Genomic DNA, 22,859 nt, shown 5'->3' with positions numbered 1-22,859 from the left:
ACGAATGTTACTCGGATCAACTTTGGCGAAAGGTTTCCCCCTTGTCTGACTACTATATTTCAATTTTACCAAATGTTTAGAATTGAAAAAGCTCACTCATGGAATGATTCCTCAATCGTTCTGCGATTCAAATACATTGGTAAAGTTGCACTTAAAGAGTGGCACACCTCTTAGCCTGTTCTAGGGAATGTTAACTTATCAATTGTTCCACCAACATCATCGGGAAGAGAATAATGGAAATTTCAAAGCCAATCAACCGCATGAGTAAGCCAGGTTTAGTAAAGGCTTCTCTACTGTCAACCACATCTTCTATCAATAATATTATAGAAATATCCATGATTAGAAAATACCATTATCCCTGGCCTTTGTAGACTGCGAAAACAGCATTTGCCTCAGTGAAAATGTATGCAGTAACCCAAGCTTTTACAAATGAAAGCCAAAACAAATAAATAGAAATAAAAAACATTTGAGTGGCTTCGGTGCAGCGCGCAAATGGGACTGCAGTGACTGTGAATTAGATTGCTCTGCAATCAGCGGGAACTCGCAAAGCAGGGAAATGGCCAGGTACATTTTAAAGGTCGCCTTTTATGTGTTTTTGCAGGGCGCATTTGTTGATTTATAGGAAGGAGAAATAATTAATGTTATCCTTTAAAGGCACAATTGTCTGCAGATGCAATTGTTTGTCATTTTGGATCGTTCAAGGTTGACTCGAATAATAGTCCCGTAAAGTTTTGGATCCAGGAGGTAGATATTATTTATACGTGGAGCAGCTGCCTTTTCGAATTACATTAATAAATAAGCGAGTAAATTGGGCGGACAAGTACATTATCCCCGCGAAATGTGCGGGGCGTTTGGCCCATTTGGGATAAACATCACAAATAAACCTGTGCAAGCAATCACACGCCCTGGAGTGTTCCCCTTGTACACATTCATCTCAATTAATTATTTTTGCACTGAATCACTGCATCGAACTGGCCATAATATTTATTTAGCAACCCTATCATTCTGGTGATCACGTTTTTCCCTTTGCATATAACCTTCCAAAACAGGGTCAAGAGAAAACAGAAACATGTCTAAACAAAAGCTTCATTGTATTACATTTTTGCCCATTCGTGCTGTGCTTGGTTGAATGCCCAGAAGGGAACAGCTCTGTGTTACTTATTGATTACTACCTGTTACTAATTAATGCTTCTTATTGCTTAATTTGTGAGGCTCTAGAAACGCAAGAAGCAATGTTGTGAGTGTAGCGCTGTCAACTGTTGCAACCTTGACCTTTTTGATGTTTGACTTTCTTAATTATTAAATTACCCCATTATCACCTTCGGTCTCAGCATGCGCCTGCTGTCTGCCAACAACAGATCGTGCGCACAGCACAAAGCCTTTGTGTGGCTGGCCGCGTTGTGCACGGAACTCACTGCAGGTTTTACTGTTGGCTGGCGGGAGAAACGAGCACAGGGGAAGGTTACCAGACAGTAATTTCATCCTCCTTCAGTGCGTGTTTACTTCACCTCTGATCTGTCCTATAAATGAACAGTTGGATCAATAAGGCACGATTCTGTCTCCGAAAAAAACATTTTTTACACCGTCTCCTGCACAGGCATCGGGTATCGTACAGTAGTGATTGTTTTCTTCATATTTAACGGCAGCAAAGCATAATTGCTTTTGTTCAATTCCATTTTTTTCACTCTTGGCATGTCTTGCAAAATCTGCATGATAGACTATAAATGTGCAGTGATAATTTGAAAGCGCTAATTTTTGTTTGAACACGCACGTACGGCACTTCACTTTTGACTATCGTTGGGTTTTCTCCACATTCGTAGAGACAGAAGGAATGCATCTCTGTTTGCGCACCCCTATGGATAGAGATTTTAGTTTTTTTACGCGAAATTGTAGATTTTGCAATGGTTCCGGCCTCATGAAGAACAATATATACAAAGCGGTCTTGGATTGTGAAGGATCTGCTTCATTATAAAGCTGGTTTATGTGAGCAGTCAACAGTTGATCATTTAAGTTCAAGTTTTATTAATGTTCTCCCAACTAATGGCGAATTATTTTATGCTTTAGCTCTCCCCACCTGTATGTAACGGGGCCATGATAACTCTCGTATGGCTGATCCAATATGACCGAAGCTTTTACACTAAAGCTGTGTTGCTGTTTGAGACTTACTCTACAAAAAACAGACACATTGATCAAACGTATCCTAAAAAACCTGGAGATGATTCACCAGTGCTACAAGGACAACAAATCGTAGAAAGTATTACAGAATCTATATGCGTGATACGTCTGCCTTGCTTAAAAAGTTAGGTTGCTTTTCCAATGCCTCACTGGTTGCCACTGCTATTCTCATCACCTCTCATCCCCTGCCCATCCCGTGCCCCCCACCACTCGCCCCATGTTGCCCATCTGTCCCTGCAGCTTTCATCATGATGATCGTGCTGGCGATCCTGCACATTAGCAAGGGCGAGGCGCAGGGCCACCCGGCCATCGGGACTCTGAGCGGCGTGCCGAACCTGTTCGGCGTGTGCGTCTACTCGTTCATGTGCCAGCACTCGCTGCCATCGCTGCTCACGCCCGTGTCCGACAAGCGGCGCCTGGGCTGCGTGACGCTCTCGGCCTATGCCCTGGTGCTGGCCTTCTACAGCCTGCTGGCGTTCACAGCCGTGTTCGCGTACCCCACGGGCGCGCTGCAGGACCTCTACACCCTCAACTTCCTGGCCGACCCCTCCGCGCCGATCGGGGTCCGCTACTTCCTGGGCCTCTTCCCGGTGTTTACCATCAGCACCAACTTTCCCATTATCGCTGTCACGCTCCGCAACAACCTGCGCTCCATCTTCCTGGTGAGTGAGAGGGCTCTCTGACCATCCGAGGCGTTATCCGGTCCAGTCACGGAAACGTTATAAATCAGTCGATGGATTTGAATGATTTGTGCGTTTTTGCCGGTAAGACTTTACCGTCCTGACATCTCATATTGGTTTCCATTCTTATGGTAACTTTTTGAGTTTACACGCGATCAGAAATAAAATATTCAGTTCTACCCCAGAGTTAATTTTAATCTTGTTACTGTTTGTGCCCATTTGTTCTGACTCTTGTTGTTGATGTCCGAGACATTCAGTTTTAAGATTTAGCATAAAGGCCAAGAATTCTAAGTACTGGAGTTCAAATTATATTGTGCATTTGTGATGTTTTTTCAAATACCAAATATAGCCACAATAATTAGTGAGGTTTAGTTTCACAGAACATGGGTAGATGAAAAGTGTCAATATACAGTAATAGGTTACCAATTTAAGAATTTACCAACAGTAGGGCGTTTGCAGCTTGTTGCACAGGTTCAGGGTTGAATCCTTCGGCTGCCCTGATTAATGCCGTATGTATGTTTAACTTCTTTCGCACCGTACGTAGCCAACCATACTAATCGGAGGTGCGGGAACAGTGGGTGTATTAACCAAACAAATTACACGCTGCCTGCTCCACAAAGATCCTGTAAAGTCATTCGCAAGAGTAGGCCATTGATTGCTGGCATCATGGTAAAAATTTTACCGCATTTGAAAAATTATTCGAAAATTTCTGAATTGGAATCAAAATAGCTATCATATCACCCCCTCCTGTTTCGTTCCTTGAATCTGGCTGTTGCCTGATTAAACTAGTTGTAATTACTGGCGAAACGTCGTACTTAGATTGTAAATGTTGTGGCTTTGCTCTCCAACACACCGGTGTGCCGTACGATTTGGCATGTTGTGTTTGTGACAAACCTTGCGAAATTGTCTGTGTAGGGTGGTGGCGGGTTTCACGAAACATTTATATATTTACGCGATCTAAACCCCAAAAAACCTGTATTATGGATGATATTGTTTGTGAAAGCCTACGAGTTAAACTTGTGCTAATGCATGAAATTGACAATTTATTTATTCTGCTGCTGCTGCAGACTCATTTTTTAGGTCACTTGTTGCTTGGGAAAAATCATTGAATATCTTTTATAAAGCCCACAGCAATCATTATGTATGGCTCGATGTGTGTGGTGCTGTTACCGGGATGATTTTCTATTTTCACTCGGTGTATTTTGAAGCTGTCAAATCAAATTTGCATTTAATTTTACAAAATGAACGAGATAGTCATGGTTATGAACCTTAGGTACACAAAAGGAATACATTTTCATGTTGATAATTCCCTCATCTGCTTGGCAACATAGACAGAGTGTACAGTCAGTTTACTGATAAAAGACAAATCATCACGAACGTTAAGGTTATAGATTTTGTGGATTCCACCCCCCCCCCCACATTTCCTTCTGCGATACTAGATCATTAAGCTCTGCTGATCTCATTATAATCACGTGCAGAGACGCCTCCAACCACAGCACCACCTATTTGTTTGTTGCTCTCTTATTTCGCGGAGGCTTGTTCATCATTGCCAGCGAGTGAGCGATGAGCTGACGTTCATTTATGGACTTTTTCTTTAGCGCTGCAATTCCGAGAAGAACTCTTAACCAAATGAAGTCTCACGTCGGGTATCTGTGAATTCAAACAGCATGACGAATTTTCAGTTCTGCAGCCCTGCAACTATGCACGCACGGCATTGCTTGCGCAAGGGCGTCCACCAGAGGGAGCCAAGGAGAGCCCCTCTGGAGTGAATGTGGCCTACTCTTCCATATTGGTCAGACATCGTGCCAGAAGTGGGACTATCCACGATTTACGCCATCGCAAGCAAGCTGCCAGTCGCCTGTGGTGTATCCATCTATACTGCTGGGTGGGCAGACAGATGTGGCGTCATTAAAAGATGATCTTTTATTTAAACTGCCTCGCTGGGAGAGTGAATCTAACTGTTGACCTCTGGATCCCTTAAAAACCTCGAATTCCAAAACAGAACTTATATCACCGGCAAACAAATTCCTTCAACACTGATTTTTTGTAAATCTGTTGCAATTCGAAAATATATTCGCAATAACCTGCATTTTACAAAGTGTTAGGAATGCCCATTAATGCACAGGTTCGCTGCCGTTCATGTGTACACGAAGGCATCTTGCAATGTTCAATTTGGGAAACGTCATGGCAAATTGAACACGTAGGCTTTCATGGCCAATATTATTCACAATAAAGGTTTTTTGGGTTATATCGTGTAACTAACGACACATTTATTTTTACACCATCCGACCCAAAAAACGTTATTACGGAGGGAAAACAATAAAAAACAGGAGATTGTCCCATGTTAATATGCACACTGTAAATACAGTACATTGGGGTACCGTACATGCAATTTACACATTTTCCCGAACACAAACTGACGCACGTAATCAAAGAATCCTTGGCGGTGTCACAATCCATCACTGCGATGACTTCATCGTAATTGCTGGACAGGCTAATTGTTTTAGGGTTTCGTGCATCGGGGTATGTTGCGATACATGACACGCAATGGTTTTATCACGTATTCATTTTTTAGAAGACAACGGCACTTGTGGATTGCAGGGCGTTGGGATTTTGTGAACAAAGTGTGGGGCCAGTTTGGTTTTAGGCGTCCGCGACGCCGCCCCACGAATCCCCGACGGTGATTCCCCAGCACCTGTCGGGGTTACGTGGGGTGGAGAGTTACTTGGGGTGGTAATGTAGAGAGATGGTGGCGGTGGTGTAGAGAGATGGAGTGGTGGTGGTGGTGTAGAGAAATGAGGTGGTGGTGGTGGTGTAGAGAGATGGGGTGGTGGTGGTATAGAGAGATGGAGTGGTGGTGGTGGTGATGTAGAGAGATGGGCTGGTGGTGGTGTAGAGAGATGGGGTGGTGGTGGTGTAGAGAGATGGGGTGGTGGTGGTGTAGAGAGATGGGGTGGTGGTGGTGGTGTAGAGAGATGGAGTGGTGGTGGTGGTGTAGAGAGATGGAGTGGTGGTGGTGTAGAGACATGGGGTGGTGGTGGTGTAGAGAGATGGGGTGGTGGTGGTGTAGAGAGATGGAGTGATGGTGGTGGTGTAGAGAGATGGGGTGGTGGTGTAGAGAGATGGCGTGGTGGTGGTGGTGGTGTAGAGAGATGGAGTGATGGTGGTGTAGAGAGATGGGGTGGCGGTGGTGTAGAGAGATGGAGTGGTGGTGTAGAGAGATGGGCTGGTGGTGGTGTAGAGAGATGGAGTGATGGTGGTGTAGAGAGATGGGCTGGTGGTGGTGTAGAGAGATGGAGTGGTGGTGGTGTAGAGAGATGGAGTGGTGGTGTAGAGAGATGGGGCGGTTGTGTAGAGACATGGGGTGGTGGTGGTGGTGGTATAGAGAGATGGGCTGGTGGTGGTGTAGAGAGATGGGGTGGTGGTGGTATAGAGAGATCGGGTGGTGGTGGTGGTGGTGTTGAGAGATGGGGGGGGGGGTGATGGTGGTGTAGAGAGATGGGGTGGTGTTGTAGAGACATGGGGCGGTGGTGGTGGTGGTGGTGTAGAGATATGGGGTGGTGGCGGTGTAGAGATATGGGGTGGTGGTGGTGTAGAGAGATGGGCTGGTGGTGGTGTAGAGAGATAGGGTGGTGGTGGTGGTGTAGAGAGATGGAGTGGTCGTGTAGAGAGATGGGGTGGTGGTGGTGGTGTAGAGAGATGGGGTGGTGGTGGTGGTGGTGTAGAGAGATGGGCTGGTGGTGGTGTAGAGAGATGGGTTGGTGGTGGTGTAGAGAGATGGGCTGGTGGTGGTTTAGAGATATGGGGTGGTGGTGGTGGTGGTGTAGAGAGATGGAGTGGTGTTGGTGTAGAGAGATGGGGTGGTGGTGGTGTAGAGAGATGGAGTGGTGGTGGTGGTGGTGTAGAGAGATGGGGTGGTGGTGTAGAGAGATGGCGTGGTGGTGTAGAGAGATGGAGTGATGGTGGTGTAGAGAGATGGGGTGGCGGTGGTGTAGAGAGATGGAGTGGTGGTGGTGGTGGTGTAGAGAGATGGGCTGGTGGTGGTGTAGAGAGATGGAGTGATGGTGGTGTAGAGAGATGGGCTGGTGGTGGTGTAGAGAGATGGAGTGGTGGTGGTGTAGAGAGATGGAGTGGTGGTGGTGGTGGTGTAGAGAGATGGGGCGGTTGTGTAGAGACATGGGGTGGTGGTGGTGGTGGTGTAGAGAGATGGGCTGGTGGTGGTGTAGAGAGATGGGGTGGTGGTGGTGTAGAGAGATGGGGTGGTGGTGGTGGTGGTGTTGAGAGATGGGGGGGGGGGGGTGATGGTGGTGTAGAGAGATGGGGTGGTGTTGTAGAGACATGGGGTGGTGGTGGTGGTGGTGTAGAGATATGGGGTGGTGGCGGTGTAGAGATATGGGGTGGTGGTGGTGTAGAGAGATGGGCTGGTGGTGGTGTAGAGAGATAGGGTGGTGGTGGTGGTGGTGTAGAGAGATGGAGTGGTGGTGGTGGTGGTGTAGAGAGATGGGGTGGTGGTGGTGGTGTAGAGAGATGGGGTGGTGGTGGTGGTGGTGTAGAGAGATGGGCTGGTGGTGGTGTAGAGAGATGGGTTGGTGGTGGTGGTGTAGAGAGATGGAGTGGTGTTGGTGTAGAGAGATGGGGCGGTTGTGTAGAGACATGGGGTGGTGGTGGTGGTGGTGTAGAGAGATGGGCTGGTGGTGGTGTAGAGAGATGGGGTGGTGGTGGTGTAGAGAGATGGGGTGGTGGTGGTGTTGAGAGATGGGGGGGGGGTGATGGTGGTGTAGAGAGATGGGGTGGTGTTGTAGAGACATGGGGTGGTGGTGGTGGTGTAGAGAGATGGGCTGGTGGTGGTGTAGAGAGATGGGGTGGTGGTGGTGTAGAGAGATGGGGTGGTGGTGGTGTTGAGAGATGGGGGGGGGGGGGTGATGGTGGTGTAGAGAGATGGGGTGGTGTTGTAGAGACATGGGGTGGTGGTGGTGGTGTAGAGATATGGGGTGGTGGCGGTGTAGAGATATGGGGTGGTGGTGGTGTAGAGAGATGGGCTGGTGGTGGTGTAGAGAGATAGGGTGGTGGTGGTGGTGGTGTAGAGAGATGGAGTGGTGGTGGTGGTGGTGGTGGTGTAGAGAGATGGGGTGGTGGTGGTGGTGTAGAGAGATGGGGTGGTGGTGGTGTAGAGAGATGGGCTGGTGGTGGTGTAGAGAGATGGGTTGGTGGTGGTGTAGAGAGATGGGCTGGTGGTGGTTTAGAGATATGGGGTGGTGGTGGTGTAGAGAGATGGAGTGGTGTTGGTGTAGAGAGATGGGGTGGTGGTGGTGGTGTAGAGAGATGGAGTGGTGGTGGTGGTCGTGGTGTAGAGAGATGGGGTGGTGGTGTAGAGAGATGGCGTGGTGGTGTAGAGAGATGGAGTGATGGTGGTGTAGAGAGATGGGGTGGCGGTGGTGTAGAGAGATGGAGTGGTGGTGGTGGTGTAGAGAGATGGGCTGGTGGTGGTGTAGAGAGATGGAGTGATGGTGGTGTAGAGAGATGGGCTGGTGGTGGTGTAGAGAGATGGAGTGGTGGTGGTGTAGAGAGATGGAGTGGTGGTGGTGTAGAGAGATGGGGCGGTGGTGTAGAGACATGGGGTGGTGGTGGTGGTGGTGTAGAGAGATGGGCTGGTGGTGGTGTAGAGATATGGGGTGGTGGTGTAGAGAGATGGGCTGGTGGTGGTGTAGAGAGATAGGGTGGTGGTGGTGGTGGTGTAGAGAGATGGAGTGGTGGTGTAGAGAGATGGGGTGGTGGTGGTGGTGTAGAGAGATGGGGTGGTGGTGGTGGTGGTGTAGAGAGATGGGGCTGGTGGTGGTGTAGAGAGATGGGTTGGTGGTGGTGTAGAGAGATGGGCTGGTGGTGGTTTAGAGATATGGGTGGTGGTGGTGGTGGTGGTGTAGAGAGATGGAGTGGTGTTGGTGTAGAGAGATGGGGTGGTGGTGGTGGTGTAGAGAGATGGAGTGGTGGTGGTGGTGGTGGTGTAGAGAGATGGGGTGGTGGTGTAGAGAGATGGGCTGGTGGTGGTGTAGAGAGATGGAGTGATGGTGGTGTAGAGAGATGGGGTGGCGGTGGTGTAGAGAGATGGAGTGGTGGTGGTGGTGTAGAGAGATGGGCTGGTGGTGGTGTAGAGAGATGGAGTGATGGTGGTGTAGAGAGATGGGCTGGTGGTGGTGTAGAGAGATGGAGTGGTGGTGGTGTAGAGAGATGGAGTGGTGGTGGTGGTGTAGAGAGATGGGGCGGTTGTGTAGAGACATGGGGTGGTGGTGGTGTAGAGAGATGGGCTGGTGGTGGTGTAGAGAGATGGGGTGGTGGTGGTGTAGAGAGATGGGGTGGTGGTGGTGGTGGTGTTGAGAGATGGGGGGGGGGGGTGATGGTGGTGTAGAGAGATGGGGTGGTGTTGTAGAGACATGGGGTGGTGGTGGTGGTGGTGTAGAGATATGGGGTGGTGGCGGTGTAGAGATATGGGGTGGTGGTGGTGTAGAGAGATGGGCTGGTGGTGGTGTAGAGAGATAGGGTGGTGGTGGTGGTGGTGGTGTAGAGAGATGGAGTGGTGGTGGTGGTGGTGTAGAGAGATGGGGTGGTGGTGGTGGTGTAGAGAGATGGGGTGGTGGTGGTGGTGGTGGAGAGAGATGGGCTGGTGGTGGTGTAGAGAGATGGGTTGGTGGTGATGTAGAGAGATGGGCTGGTGGTGGTTTAGAGATATGGGGTGGTGGTGGTGGTGTAGAGAGATGGAGTGGTGTTGGTGTAGAGAGATGGGGCGGTTGTGTAGAGACATGGGGTGGTGGTGGTGTAGAGAGATGGGCTGGTGGTGGTGTAGAGAGATGGGGTGGTGGTGGTGTAGAGAGATGGGGTGGTGGTGGTGGTGTTGAGAGATGGGGGGGGGTGATGGTGGTGTAGAGAGATGGGGGTGGTGTTGTAGAGACATGGGGTGGTGGTGGTGGTGTAGAGATATGGGGTGGTGGCGGTGTAGAGATATGGGGTGGTGGTGGTGTAGAGAGATGGGCTGGTGGTGGTGTAGAGAGATAGGGTGGTGGTGGTGGTGGTGTAGAGAGATGGAGTGGTGGTGGTGGTGGTGGTGTAGAGAGATGGGGTGGTGGTGGTGGTAGAGAGATGGGGTGGTGGTGGTGTAGAGAGATGGGCTGGTGGTGGTGTAGAGAGATGGGTTGGTGGTGGTGTAGAGAGATGGGCTGGTGGTGGTTTAGAGATATGGGGTGGTGGTGGTGTAGAGAGATGGAGTGGTGTTGGTTGTAGAGAGATGGGGTGGTGGTGGTGGTGTAGAGAGATGGAGTGGTGGTGGTGGTCGTGGTGTAGAGAGATGGGGTGGTGGTGTAGAGAGATGGCGTGGTGGTGTAGAGAGATGGAGTGATGGTGGTGTAGAGAGATGGGGTGGCGGTGGTGTAGAGAGATGGAGTGGTGGTGGTGGTGTAGAGAGATGGGCTGGTGGTGGTGGTGGTGTAGAGAGATGGGGTGGTGGTGGTGGTGTAGAGAGATGGGGTGGTGGTGGTGGTGGAGAGAGATGGGCTGGTGGTGGTGTAGAGAGATGGGTTGGTGGTGATGTAGAGAGATGGGCTGGTGGTGGTTTAGAGATATGGGGTGGTGGTGGTGGTGTAGAGAGATGGAGTGGTGTTGGTGTAGAGAGATGGGGCGGTTGTGTAGAGACATGGGGTGGTGGTGGTGTAGAGAGATGGGCTGGTGGTGGTGTAGAGAGATGGGGTGGTGGTGGTGTAGAGAGATGGGGTGGTGGTGGTGGTGTTGAGAGATGGGGGGGGGTGATGGTGGTGTAGAGAGATGGGGTGGTGTTGTAGAGACATGGGGTGGTGGTGGTGGTGTAGAGATGAGTGGGGTGGTGGCGGTGTAGAGATATGGGGTGGTGGTGGTGTAGAGAGATGGGCTGGTGGTGGTGTAGAGAGATAGGGTGGTGGTGGTGGTGGTGTAGAGAGATGGAGTGGTGGTGGTGGTGGTGGTGTAGAGAGATGGGGTGGTGGTGGTGGTGTAGAGAGATGGGGTGGTGGTGGTGTAGAGAGATGGGCTGGTGGTGGTGTAGAGAGATGGGTTGGTGGTGGTGTAGAGAGATGGGCTGGTGGTGGTTTAGAGATATGGGGTGGTGGTGGTGTAGAGAGATGGAGTGGTGTTGGTGTAGAGAGATGGGGTGGTGGTGGTGGTGTAGAGAGATGGAGTGGTGGTGGTGGTCGTGGTGTAGAGAGATGGGGTGGTGGTGTAGAGAGATGGCGTGGTGGTGTAGAGAGATGGAGTGATGGTGGTGTAGAGAGAGATGGGGTGGCGGTGGTGTAGAGAGATGGAGTGGTGGTGGTGGTGTAGAGAGATGGGCTGGTGGTGGTGTAGAGAGATGGAGTGATGGTGGTGTAGAGAGATGGGCTGGTGGTGGTGTAGAGAGATGGAGTGGTGGTGGTGTAGAGAGATGGAGTGGTGGTGGTGTAGAGAGATGGGGCGGTGGTGTAGAGACATGGGGTGGTGGTCGTGGTGGTGGTGTAGAGAGATGGGCTGGTGGTGGTGTAGAGAGATGGGGTGGTGGTGGTGTAGAGAGATGGGGTGGTGGTGGTGGTGGTGAGAGATGGGGGGGTGATGGTGGTGTAGAGAGATGGGGTGGTGTTGTAGAGACATGGGGTGGTGGTGGTGTAGAGATATGGGGTGGTGGTGTAGAGATATGGGGTGGTGGTGTAGAGAGATGGGCTGGTGGTGGTGTAGAGAGATAGGGTGGTGGTGGTGGTGTAGAGAGATGGAGTGGTGGTGGTGGTGGTGTAGAGAGATGGGGTGGTGGTGGTGTAGAGAGATGGGGTGGTGTTGGTGGTGTAGAGAGATGGGCTGGTGGTGTAGAGAGATGGGTCGGTGGTGGTGTAGAGAGATGGAGTGATGGTGGTGTAGAGAGATGGGGTGATGGTGGTGGTGTAGAGAGATGGGCTGGTGGTGGTGTAGAGAGATGGGATGGTGGTGGTGTAGAGAGATATGGTGGTGGTGGTGTAGAGATATGGGGTGGTGGTGGTGGTGTAGATAGATGGGGTGGTGGTGATGGTGTTGAGAGATGGGGGGGGGGGGTGGTGGTGGTGTAGAGAGATGGAGTGGTGGTGGTGGTGTAGAGAGATGGGGTGGTGGTGGTGTAGAGAGATGGGCTGGTGGTGGTGTAGAGATATGGGGTGGTGGTGGTGTAGAGAGATGGGCTGGTAGTGGTGTAGAGAGATGGAGTGGTGGTTGTGTAGAGAGATGGAGTGGTGGTGGTGGTGTAGAGAGATGGGGTGGTGGTGTAGAGACATGGGGTGGTGGTGGTGTAGAGAGATGGAGTGGTGGTGGTGTAGAGATATGGGGTGGTGGTGGTTTTGTAGAGAGATGGGGTGGTGGTGGTGTTGAGAGATGGGGGGGGTTGGGGTGGAGGTGGTGTAGAGAGATGGGGGGGGGGGTGGTGTAGAGAGATGGGGTGGTGGTGGTGTAGAGAGATGGGGTGGTGTTGTAGAGACATGGGGTGGTGGTGGTGGTGGTGTAGAGAGAGGGGTTGTGGTGGTGGTGGTGGTGTAGAGAGATGGGGTGGTGATGGTGTAGAGAGATGGGCTGGTGGTGATGTAGAGAGATGGGTTGGTGGTGTAGAGAGATGGATTGATGATGGTGTAGAGAGATGGGGTGGTGGTGGTGGTGTAGAGAGATGGAGTGGTGGTGGTGGTGGTATGTGGTGTAGAGAGATGGGCTGGTGGTGGTGTAGAGAGATGGGATGGTGGTGGTGTAGAGAGATGGAGTGATGGTGGTGTATAGAGATGGGATGGTGGTGGTGGTGGTGGTGTAGAGAGATGGGCTGGTGGTGGTGTAGAGAGATGGGATGGTGGTGGTGTAGAGAGATGGAGTGGTGGTGGTGTAGAGAGATGGGGTGGTGGTGTAGAGACATGGGGTGGTGGTGGTGGTGGTGGTGTTGAGATATGGGGTGGTGGTGGTGTAGAGAGATGGGGTGGTGGTGGTGTAGAGAGATGGAGTGGTGGTGGTGGTGTAGAGAGATGGGGTGGTGGTGGTGTAGAGAGATGGGGTGGTGGTGGTGTAGAGACATGGGGTGGTGGTGGTGTAGAGAGATGTGGTGGTGGTGGTGGTGGTAATGTAGAGAGATGGGGTGGTGGTGTAGAGAGATGGGCTGGTGGTGGTATAGAGAGATGGGGTGGTGGTGCTGATGTAGAGAGATGGGGTGGTGGTGGTGCAGAGAGATGGGCTGGTGGTGATGTAGAGAGATGGGGTGGTGGTGTAGAGAGATGGAGTGATGGTGGTGTAGAGAGATGGGTGGTGGTGGTGTAGAGAGATGGAGTGGTGGTGGTGGTGGTGTAGAGAGATGGGCTGGTGGTGGTGTAGAGAGATGTGATGGTGGTGTAGAGAGATGGGGTGGTGGTGGTGGTGGTGTAGAGAGATGGGCTGGTGGTGGTGTGGAGAGATGGGGTGGTGGTGGTGTAGAGAGATGGGGTGGTGGTGTAGAGGCATGGGGTGGTGGTGGTGTAGAGAGATGGGGTGGTGGTGGTGGTGGTGGTAATGTAGAGAGATGGGGTGGTGGTGTAGAGAGATGGGCTGGTGGTGGTGTAGAGAGATGGGGTGGTGATGGTGGTGTAGAGAGATAGGGTGGTGGTGGTGGTGTAGAGAGATGGGGTGGTGGTGGTGGTGTAGAGAGATGGGGTGGTGGTGATGTAGAGAGATGGAGTGATGGTGGTGTAGAGAGATGGGGTGGTGGTGGTGTAGAAAGATGGAGTGGTGGTGGTTTAGAGAGATGGGCTGGTGGTGGTGTAGAGAGATGGGGTGGTGGTGGTGTAGAGAGATGGGCTGGTGGTGATGTAGAGAGATGGGGTGGTGGTGTAGAGAGATGGAGTGATGGTGGTGTAGAGAGATGGTGTGGTGGTGGTGTAGATAGATGGGGTGGTGGTGATGGTGTTGAGAGATGGGGGGGGGGTGGTGGTGGTGTAGAGAGATGGAGTGGTGGTGGTGGTGGTGGTGTAGAGAGATGGGGTGGTGGTGGTGTAGAGAGATGGGCTGGTGGTGGTGTAGAGATATGGGGTGGTGGTGGTGTAGAGAGATGGGCTGGTAGTGGTGTAGAGAGATGGAGTGGTGGTTGTGTAGAGAGATGGAGTGGTGGTGGTGGTGGTGTAGAGAGATGGGGTGGTGGTGTAGAGACATGGGGTGGTGGTGGTGTAGAGAGATGGAGTGGTGGTGGTGTAGAGATATGGGGTGGTGGTGGTGTTGTAGAGAGATGGGGTGGTGGTGGTGTTGAGAGATGGGGGGGGTTGGGGTGGAGGTGGTGTAGAGAGATGGGGGGGGGGGGGGTGGTGTAGAGAGATGGGGTGGTGGTGGTGTAGAGAGATGGGGTGGTGTTGTAGAGACATGGGGTGGTGGTGGTGGTGGTGGTGTAGAGAGAGGGGTTGTGGTGGTGGTGGTGGTGTAGAGAGATGGGGTGGTGATGGTGTAGAGAGATGGGCTGGTGGTGATGTAGAGAGATGGGTTGGTGGTGTAGAGAGATGGATTGATGATGGTATAGAGAGATGGGGTGGTGGTGCTGATGTAGAGAGATGGGGTGGTGGTGGTGCAGAGAGATGGGCTGGTGGTGATGTAGAGAGATGGGGTGGTGGTGTAGAGAGATGGAGTGATGGTGGTGTAGAGAGATCGGGTGGTGGTGGTGTAGAGAGATGGAGTGGTGGTGGTGGTGGTGTAGAGAGATGGGCTGGTGGTGGTGTAGAGAGATGTGATGGTGGTGTAGAGAGATGGGGTGGTGGTGGTGGTGGTGTAGAGAGATGGGCTGGTGGTGGTGTGGAGAGATGGGGTGGTGGTGGTGTAGAGAGATGGGGTGGTGGTGTAGAGGCATGGGGTGGTGGTGGTGTAGAGAGATGGGGTGGTGGTGGTGGTGGTGGTAATGTAGAGAGATGGGGTGGTGGTGTAGAGAGATGGGCTGGTGGTGGTGTAGAGAGATGGGGTGGTGATGGTGGTGTAGAGAGATAGGGTGGTGGTGGTGGTGTAGAGAGATGGGGTGGTGGTGGTGGTGTAGAGAGATGGGGTGGTGGTGATGTAGAGAGATGGAGTGATGGTGGTGTAGAGAGATGGGGTGGTGGTGGTGTAGAAAGATGAAGTGGTGGTGGTGTAGAGAGATGGGCTGGTGGTGGTGTAGAGAGATGGGGTGGTGGTGGTGTAGAGAGATGGGCTGGTGGTGATGTAGAGAGATGGGGTGGTGGTGTAGAGAGATGGAGTGATGGTGGTGTAGAGAGATGGTGTGGTGGTGGTGTAGATAGATGGGGTGGTGGTGATGGTGTTGAGAGATGGGGGGGGGGGTGGTGGTGGTGTAGAGAGATGGAGTGGTGGTGGTGGTGGTGGTGTAGAGAGATGGGGTGGTGGTGGTGTGTAGAGAGATGGGCTGGTGGTGGTGTAGAGATATGGGGTGGTGGTGGTGTAGAGAGATGGGCTGGTAGTGGTGTAGAGAGATGGAGTGGTGGTTGTGTAGAGAGATGGAGTGGTGGTGGTGGTGGTGTAGAGAGATGGGGTGGTGGTGTAGAGACATGGGGTGGTGGTGGTGTAGAGAGATGGAGTGGTGGTGGTGTAGAGATATGGGGTGGTGGTGGTGTTGTAGAGAGATGGGGTGGTGGTGGTGTTGAGAGATGGGGGGGGTTGGGGTGGAGGTGGTGTAGAGAGATGGAGTGGTGGTGGTGGTGTAGAGAGATGGGGTGGTGGTGGTGGTGTAGAGACATGGGGTGGTGGTGGTGTAGAGACATGGGGTGGTGGTGGTAATGTAGAGAGATGGGGTGGTGGTGTAGAGAGATGGGCTGGTGGTGGTATAGAGAGATGGGGTGGTGGTGATGTAGAGAGATGGGGTGGTGGTGGTGTCGAGAGATGGGCTGGTGGTGATGTAGAGAGATGGGGTGGTGGTGTAGAGAGATGGAGTGATGGTGGTGTAGAGAGATGGGGTGGTGGTGGTGTATAGATATGGAGTGGTGGTGGTGTAGAGAGATGGGATGGTGGTGGTGTAGAGAGATGGAGTGGTGGTGGTGTAGAGAGATGGGGTGGTGGTGTAGAGACATGGGGTGGTGGTGGTGGTGGTGTTGAGATATGGGGTGGTGGTGGTGTAGAGAGATGGGGTGGTGGTGGTGTAGAGAGATGGAGTGGTGGTGGTGGTGTAGAGAGATGGGGTGGTGGTGGTGTAGAGAGATGGGGTGGTGGTGGTGTAGAGACATGGGGGTGGTGGTGGTGTAGAGAGATGGGGTGGTGGTGGTGGTGGTAATGTAGAGAGATGGGGTGGTGGTGTAGAGAGATGGGCTGGTGGTGGTATAGAGAGATGGGGTGGTGGTGCTGATGTAGAGAGATGGGGTGGTGGTGGTGCAGAGAGATGGGCTGGTGGTGATGTAGAGAGATGGGGTGGTGGTGTAGAGAGATGGAGTGATGGTGGTGTAGAGAGATGGGGTGGTGGTGGTGTAGAGAGATGGAGTGGTGGTGGTGGTTGTGTAGAGAGATGGGCTGGTGGTGGTGTAGAGAGATGTGATGGTTTTGTAGAGAGATGGGGTGGTGGTGGTGGTGGTGTAGAGAGATGGGCTGGTGGTGGTGTGGAGAGATGGAGTGGTGGTGGTGGTGTAGAGAGATGGGGTGGTGGTGTAGAGGCATGGGGTGGTGGTGGTGTAGAGAGATGGGGTGGTGGTGGTGGTGGTAATGTAGAGAGATGGGGTGGTGGTGTAGAGAGATGGGCTGGTGGTGGTGTAGAGAGATGGGGTGATGATGGTGGTGTAGAGAGATAGGGTGGTGGTGGTGGTGGTGTAGAGAGATGGGGTGGTGGTGGTGGTGTAGAGAGATGGGGTGGTGGTGATGTAGAGAGATGGAGTGATGGTGGTGTAGAGAGATGGGGTGGTGGTGGTGTAGAAAGATGGAGTGATTGTGGTGTAGAGAGATGGGGTGGTGGTGGTGTAGAGAGATGGGGTGGTGGTGGTGTAGAGAGATGGGGTGGTGGTGGTGTAGAGAGATGGAGTGATGGTGGTGTAGAGAGATGGGATGGTGGTGGTGATGAGAGATGGGCTGGTGGTGGTGTAGAGAGATGGGGTGCTGGTGGTGGTGTAGAGAGATTGGCTGGTGGTGGTGTAGAGAGATGGAGTGGTGGTGGTGTAGAGAGATGGGGTGGTGGTGGTGTAGAGAGATGGAGTGGTGGTGGTGGTGGTGTAGAGAGATGGGGTGGTGGTGTAGAGATATGGGGTGGTGGTGTAGAGAGATGGGGTGGTGGTGGTGTAGAGAGATGGAGTGGTGGTGGTGGTGGTGTAGAGAGATGGGGTGGTGGTGTAGAGAGATGGGGGGGTGGTGGTGGTGTAGAGAGATAGGGTGGTGGTGGTGTAGAGAGATGGGGTGGTGGTGGTGTAGAGAGATGGGGTGGTGGTGTAGAGAGATGGGCTGGTGGTGGTGTAGAGATATGGGGTGGTGGTGTAGAGAGATGGGCTGGTGGTAATGTAGAGAGATGGCGTGGTGGTGGTGTAGAGAGATGGGGTGGCCCTGGTGTAGAGAGATGGAGTCGTGGTGGTGGTGGTGGTGGTGTAGAGAGGTGGGATGGTGGTGGTGGTGGTGTAGAGAGATGGAGTGATGGTGGTGTAGAGAGATGGGGTTGTGGTGGTGTAGAGAGATGGGCTGGTGGTGGTGTAGAGAGATGGGATGGTGGTGGTGTAGAGAGATGGGGTGGTGGTGGTGTTGAGAGATGTGGGGGGGGGGGGGGTGGTGGTGGTGTAGAGAGATGGTGTGGTGGTGGTGTAGAGAGATGCGGTGGTGTTGTAGAGACATGGGGTGGTGGTGGTGGTGTAGAGACATGGGGTGGTGGTGGTGGTGGTGTAGAGAGATGGGGTGGTGGTGTAGAGACATGGGGTGGTGGTGTAGAGAGATGGGGTGGTGGTGGTGGTGGTGGTGTAGAGAGATGGTGTGGTGGTGGTGGTGTAGAGAGATGGGGTGGTGGTGGTGTAGAGAGATAGGGTGGTGGTGGTGTAGAGAGATGGAGTGGTGGTGGTGGTGTAGAGAGATGGGGTGGTGGTGGTGTAGAGATGATGAGGTGCTGTAATAGTATGGTGGTTGTGAAGATGGGGTTTTGTGTGACTGTGTAGAGGTGGCGTGATAGTGTGGCGTGATGAGTCCTGATAAGCAGGATGGTCCTCTGATCCGCTTTAGCAGATTAATTTTTAGCTCCACATTAATGTGATTGGCGGTGAGAACTCCATTCACTTTCCCGCCAAGTTGCCACAGTCGCTCATGGTCAATGTGCTGCTGTTGCTATTTGCCGGCAACAATTTACATAAAGTTGCCATGGTGGAGCATGGCCATCACGGGATATCGATCCATGCCATTCCTTGACCTCTGCAATTCGATCAATTGTGATTCATGCCAAATTTCTATTCAAGTGTCAATTATTTTAACTCCCCTTTTTGTGTTGTTCTTAGTTTTATCTGTTCGTCCCGTTATGTTTTGTTCCATTATTCTAAATCCAACGCAACATAATTTTCGTGTATTTTGAATGCATATACACATTTTTTTCATGCATTCATTGTCAACCTCAGCAATCAATATTAATTGATACGTTAGTTCGTGACGCTGCATTGGCAGTGATGCACAAGCAAAATGAAACAAAAGACTCTGCACATTAATCAATAACACGACCAATAAAGAGAAAATACATCGTATGTATTTTTTGGCGCAAAGACGGGCCATTGCCCAAAACAGTCCCGATTATATATTTTTATTTTGGTGCAGTTCAATTGATGAATGTGTTGAATTTTTAAATCTTTCAATCGACGGATTGTTAATATCAAGGGACCTCCTTTGCCAGTACCAAAATATGAGAATAGGTTTTCCCCTATTTTCTGGCAACAAAACAGGGGAAAACCTATTCTCATATTTTGGTACTGGCAAAGGAGGTCCCATGATGTAGCTGCTGACCCTCGAGCCCTCATTACTCTGATAGTGGCATTGTCTTTCTGCTGTACGCCTTTTGGCGTCCTCTGGTCTAACACCGTTTTGAAGATAAGGCTCAAAAGAAAGCTGTCTCTGGTGTGGACCAATCAGTATCAAAGACAATGCATATATTATCAGAGTACGTTTTTTGTTTGCATTCTGACCACAAGTATCGTGGTTAATGCAGACATGATTCTTGTAAAAAGTTTCAGTTTGGTGTTTTAACATCTTAACACCTGTTTTGTTGCCAGAATAAAGGGGAAAACCTATTCTCACGGATTGTTAATACATCCAACATTGCTAGCAACCCCGTATAAAAACTCCAGCAGACCGTGCTCAATTCCAAGGTCGTAAATTTTAAACGAAAAATGTCACGCGCACTTTTTACACTCGCTAAAGTGGGACCAGCTCGATCAAAAATACTCAGCTACTGAATAGAGGCCAGAAAACCACAGCGTTTGAGAGTTAATTGTGCACTCTTCCAGTTACGGACGGTGCTCATTGACATTTCGCCCAAATTGGACCAAATGGCCCAAAAAGTCGGGCCATTGTCTTGGCACCTCCCTTAATCACGCCGCATCGCGAGGCTTCATCACGGGCGCCGTGTTCAACGAGCGGCAAGGTGAGCTGGATCTCGCTCTCGGCCAACACCGCCCTTGCGTGACGCTGGGCCGGTGACGCGGCCCAGCTAGCGGTAGCGCGGTTCCCGCTCGTGGTTCAACTCTGGCGGGCCACACTGGTTATTACTGCGGCTGTATTAACCGTAAAAGCACTCCACGCCGTCTGATTCACAGTGGTTGTTACAGATCCCTTTGACGTAATGCCTAGGCCATTGCGTGCTGGCGTATTTGTCCACATTTACCGAATTTACAAAATTACACCGCAGATTACTCAATTGGGATTACACGTGGCAATGTCACCCCCGACTGGCGCACTGTAATCTGTCGGTGAAACAAAGTGCCTTCGTGATAGCCCTGTGCTATAAGAGTGGTACGAATACCACACGTACTAAATTATTGATTACTGATCATTATTGTACGGTGTAGCGATTGCAAAAACTCATCTCTGCCACAAACCATCACTTAACGAGGCATTGGCTGCATTGTGTACGGTACTAAGTAGGGGGTAAAAATTAGCTCTCTAGTTGTGCAGTTGAATTGAGCATTATTGTCCCCGCTTCACTGTTCAGACGTGCAAGACTCACACATGGAGAATTGCGTGCAACGTGATCAATCATTGACACGTCACTGTTGAGTACAAATGATGCGAACCGGTTGAAAAATCTGGGCTTGGTCACTTGTATTGATTATGACAGACGAGAAGATTGAACCTCATCAGATGTTACATCTTCGCCTAATTTGTTTTTGCTGTGCGATTGCCCGTGATGACCGTTTAGGTGTCACTGCATGTGACTGCTCAACCACTCGTGTGTACACCAAATGCCTTTGCTGGCTTTAAATGCACGCACGCTTTCTCTCATCCTCGCTCGCTGTCCCCCCCGGCATTCCCTGGCAAAATGTTTCTTGAAGACACTTACTGTATATGATATCGTGACATCATGTTTCAGCATGTGATTAATTATCGCTGTTGAGGTGTTGCCGTGGCCCCAGTTCAAATTCCCAAGCCACAGTTATAACGACAGTGAGTGGCGAGTGATATCTGAACCCCTTCTGGGCCCCCTTTCATCAACTCCCACTGACCGGCAAGTATAGCGAAAGAACCCTCCTACGACTGGATTGACAGGGGGCTATCAGCAAGCTAAGATGCAGCCCTGCAACTGCCTGCTTACGCCACTGCCGGCAGAAGGGCCTCCACGAGAGGAAGTTGAAGAAAACCTCTCCATAGGTTATTTTGGCCTACTCTCTCACGTCTTTACCCCACCTACCAATCGAGTAACTATATTTATACATCGGCATGGACAAAGTCAGTACTATTTAAGAAACTTACACCGTTGTTGCAGCTGCCGGAGACCTCTGGATCGCGGATCGCAAGAGCAGCGCGCCAAAACGTGACACCGCGGCAGTGATCTCACACGATGATGAGTAATTGCCATCGCATTGCACCGTGCCTACGGTTAAGCGCGAGCGGCCCGTTGACTTTTGCGCGGTCGTTGTGCTCGTGATGTGTGGTGCGAAGCGCGACGGCACGACGTACCCCTGGCTGGTGGAGTGCGTGGTGTTCCCGCTGGCCGCCGTGCTGCCGCCCGTGGTCATCGCCTTCCTCACGCACGACCTCGAGTGGCTGGTGGGCGTGACGGGCGCGTACGCCGGCGCCGGCATCCAGTACGTGACGCCCGCCTTCCTGGCCCTGTCCTCGCGCCGGCACGTGGCGGCCATCCTGCCGGGCCGCGGCGGGCAGAGCACGCACCTCTCGCCCTTTCGCCACCGCCTCTGGGCCTACTTCATCCTGGGCTGGGCCGCCTCCTGCATCGTGTTCGTCACGGCCAACATCATCATCAACGACGGGCGGCGCTGAGCGGGCGGGCCGGCTGGGCGGGCCTAGCCGCAACCGAAAGGTGGTTGACGAAGATAGGGTTTCAGAGGAGAGGGGTGCAATACGGAGGAGGTGATGGGATAATATACTACTCACTTGTTTGCTCCGTTAGGGAAGAAAATTTGTGATGTTTTGTAGATGGCTGCCTTTCGGTTTTTGTGGCGGGGGGGGGGGAGGAGGGTCCATTTGAAGGTTTTCAGTGATTTAGCACCAAAAGGAACAGTTTTTGCAATGCAGGGCTTGCGTGGGCTTAAGGTCGTTTGAAAAATTCAGGTAAAAAAAGGCTTGAGCCATGCACTTTGCAATCATTGGCCTTACTCAGCCTTGTTGTAATACGGAGGCGTCAGTGTGTCTCGCTTCACTTAAAAGTCATCGGTGGATCCTTCAGTAGCTCCTCGAAACCAGTCACCAGTTCAGCTCCATACACACTCGTGGTTGGTGAAACGTGCAATTCTGCGTGTGAAATTTCAACAATTACGTTTGGTTGATATCTGTGTGTACGTGTGTGCACCTATACACGAACGTGATCTTATTGAAATGTTACGCTTTCTCACAGGAGACAACGTGTCTGTCTGTCTGTCACCGATGCATGGCTTCGTACATTCAGATACCACATGTGGATAACAAAAAGATCAATACTATGGCCCCATCTGATGGGATGTACCAGTGCCTTTGGAAATAAAATGCATTCTGTAAAACGAAAGAGTCCACGGTGTTGTATTAACATGTTTGTGTTAAGCAAGGATCTGAACAAACATATCTCACTTGGCTTGGCTGTGTGTTACCCCTAAAGGAATTTGCAATAATCAACAAGTCGCGTTAATTGGGCAAAACTTGAATTGATTGAGGCAGGTCGATTTGATTATAAGTCAATTTAACTGAACTGAAACTGGTTTAAATTGATTAAAATAAACGATTTTTATTTCGATTTAAAGCTTTCGTGACTGCAGGGATTCATCTTCTGGGTTCTTTCGGTAAAGTCACGTAGAATGGAGATAAAATAATAAAAATAATAATAACAATAAAATTCTCACGACGTTTTGGCCACAACACAAGTAGCCTTCCTCAGGTGAAGAAACAGGACTGTCAGGAAGACAGCACTTGAGTGAACCCTGCCAAGCTTGGTAGCGTCTTTTAAGCTGTGTGGGAGGAACAGAGCACCTTGATAAAGGAGTTTACGTATAAATTAGCATGTAACTGGGGTATTAGCATGATGTTGGTGTGAGGGATAAGCACCACGGAGAGCGACGAGCTTTGTTCAGACAGACGAGTCCATCTATGTTCGGACGGAGGAGGGGGGAAGAGGAGGAAACAGCAACGGTGTGCTGCTCTGTCCTGTGTTGCGTTATAACTATGCTATAAACTAGACTACTATACATTACAATATTATACCTTCAAATCTAAACTACATTGTATAATATTGTATCCATAGACAAACCCCACCCTTGAATTATACAATGCGTTACTATACACTGCCCTATACATGGTAGCCATCCGGCTACCATGAGAGATTCGTTCATGAGGCTATCGACATATACAAACACAGACAATTTCAACCGAGAAGATGGA

General features: G+C 51.2%; 1 protein-coding gene across 5 annotated transcripts in view; it reads left to right on the top strand.

Moving 5' to 3' along the window:
* The window catches only part of SLC38A12 (solute carrier family 38 member 12), a 307,038-nt gene extending 285,045 nt beyond the window's left edge, over positions 1-21,993 (top strand). For all 5 annotated transcript variants that reach the window (XM_032967021.2, XM_032967023.2, XM_032967019.2 and 2 more), the window contains exons 10-11: positions 2,416-2,837; positions 20,934-21,993. In XM_032967021.2, the coding sequence (XP_032822912.1) occupies positions 2,416-2,837; positions 20,934-21,272 (761 nt within the window). In that variant the 3' untranslated portion in view covers positions 21,273-21,993. The remainder of the gene's footprint in view (positions 1-2,415; positions 2,838-20,933) is intronic.
* The last annotated feature ends 866 nt before the right edge of the window (positions 21,994-22,859 follow it).

The sequence above is a fragment of the Petromyzon marinus genome, chromosome 37, assembly GCF_048934315.1.
Source record: "Petromyzon marinus isolate PM22_M1 ecotype Great Lakes invasive population chromosome 37, UKy_Petmar_22M1.pri1.0, whole genome shotgun sequence".
Classification (NCBI taxonomy): Eukaryota; Metazoa; Chordata; class Hyperoartia; order Petromyzontiformes; family Petromyzontidae; genus Petromyzon; species Petromyzon marinus.
The sequence above is the reverse complement of the archived record's forward strand: the minus strand, read 5'-3'. Positions and strand labels throughout refer to the sequence as shown.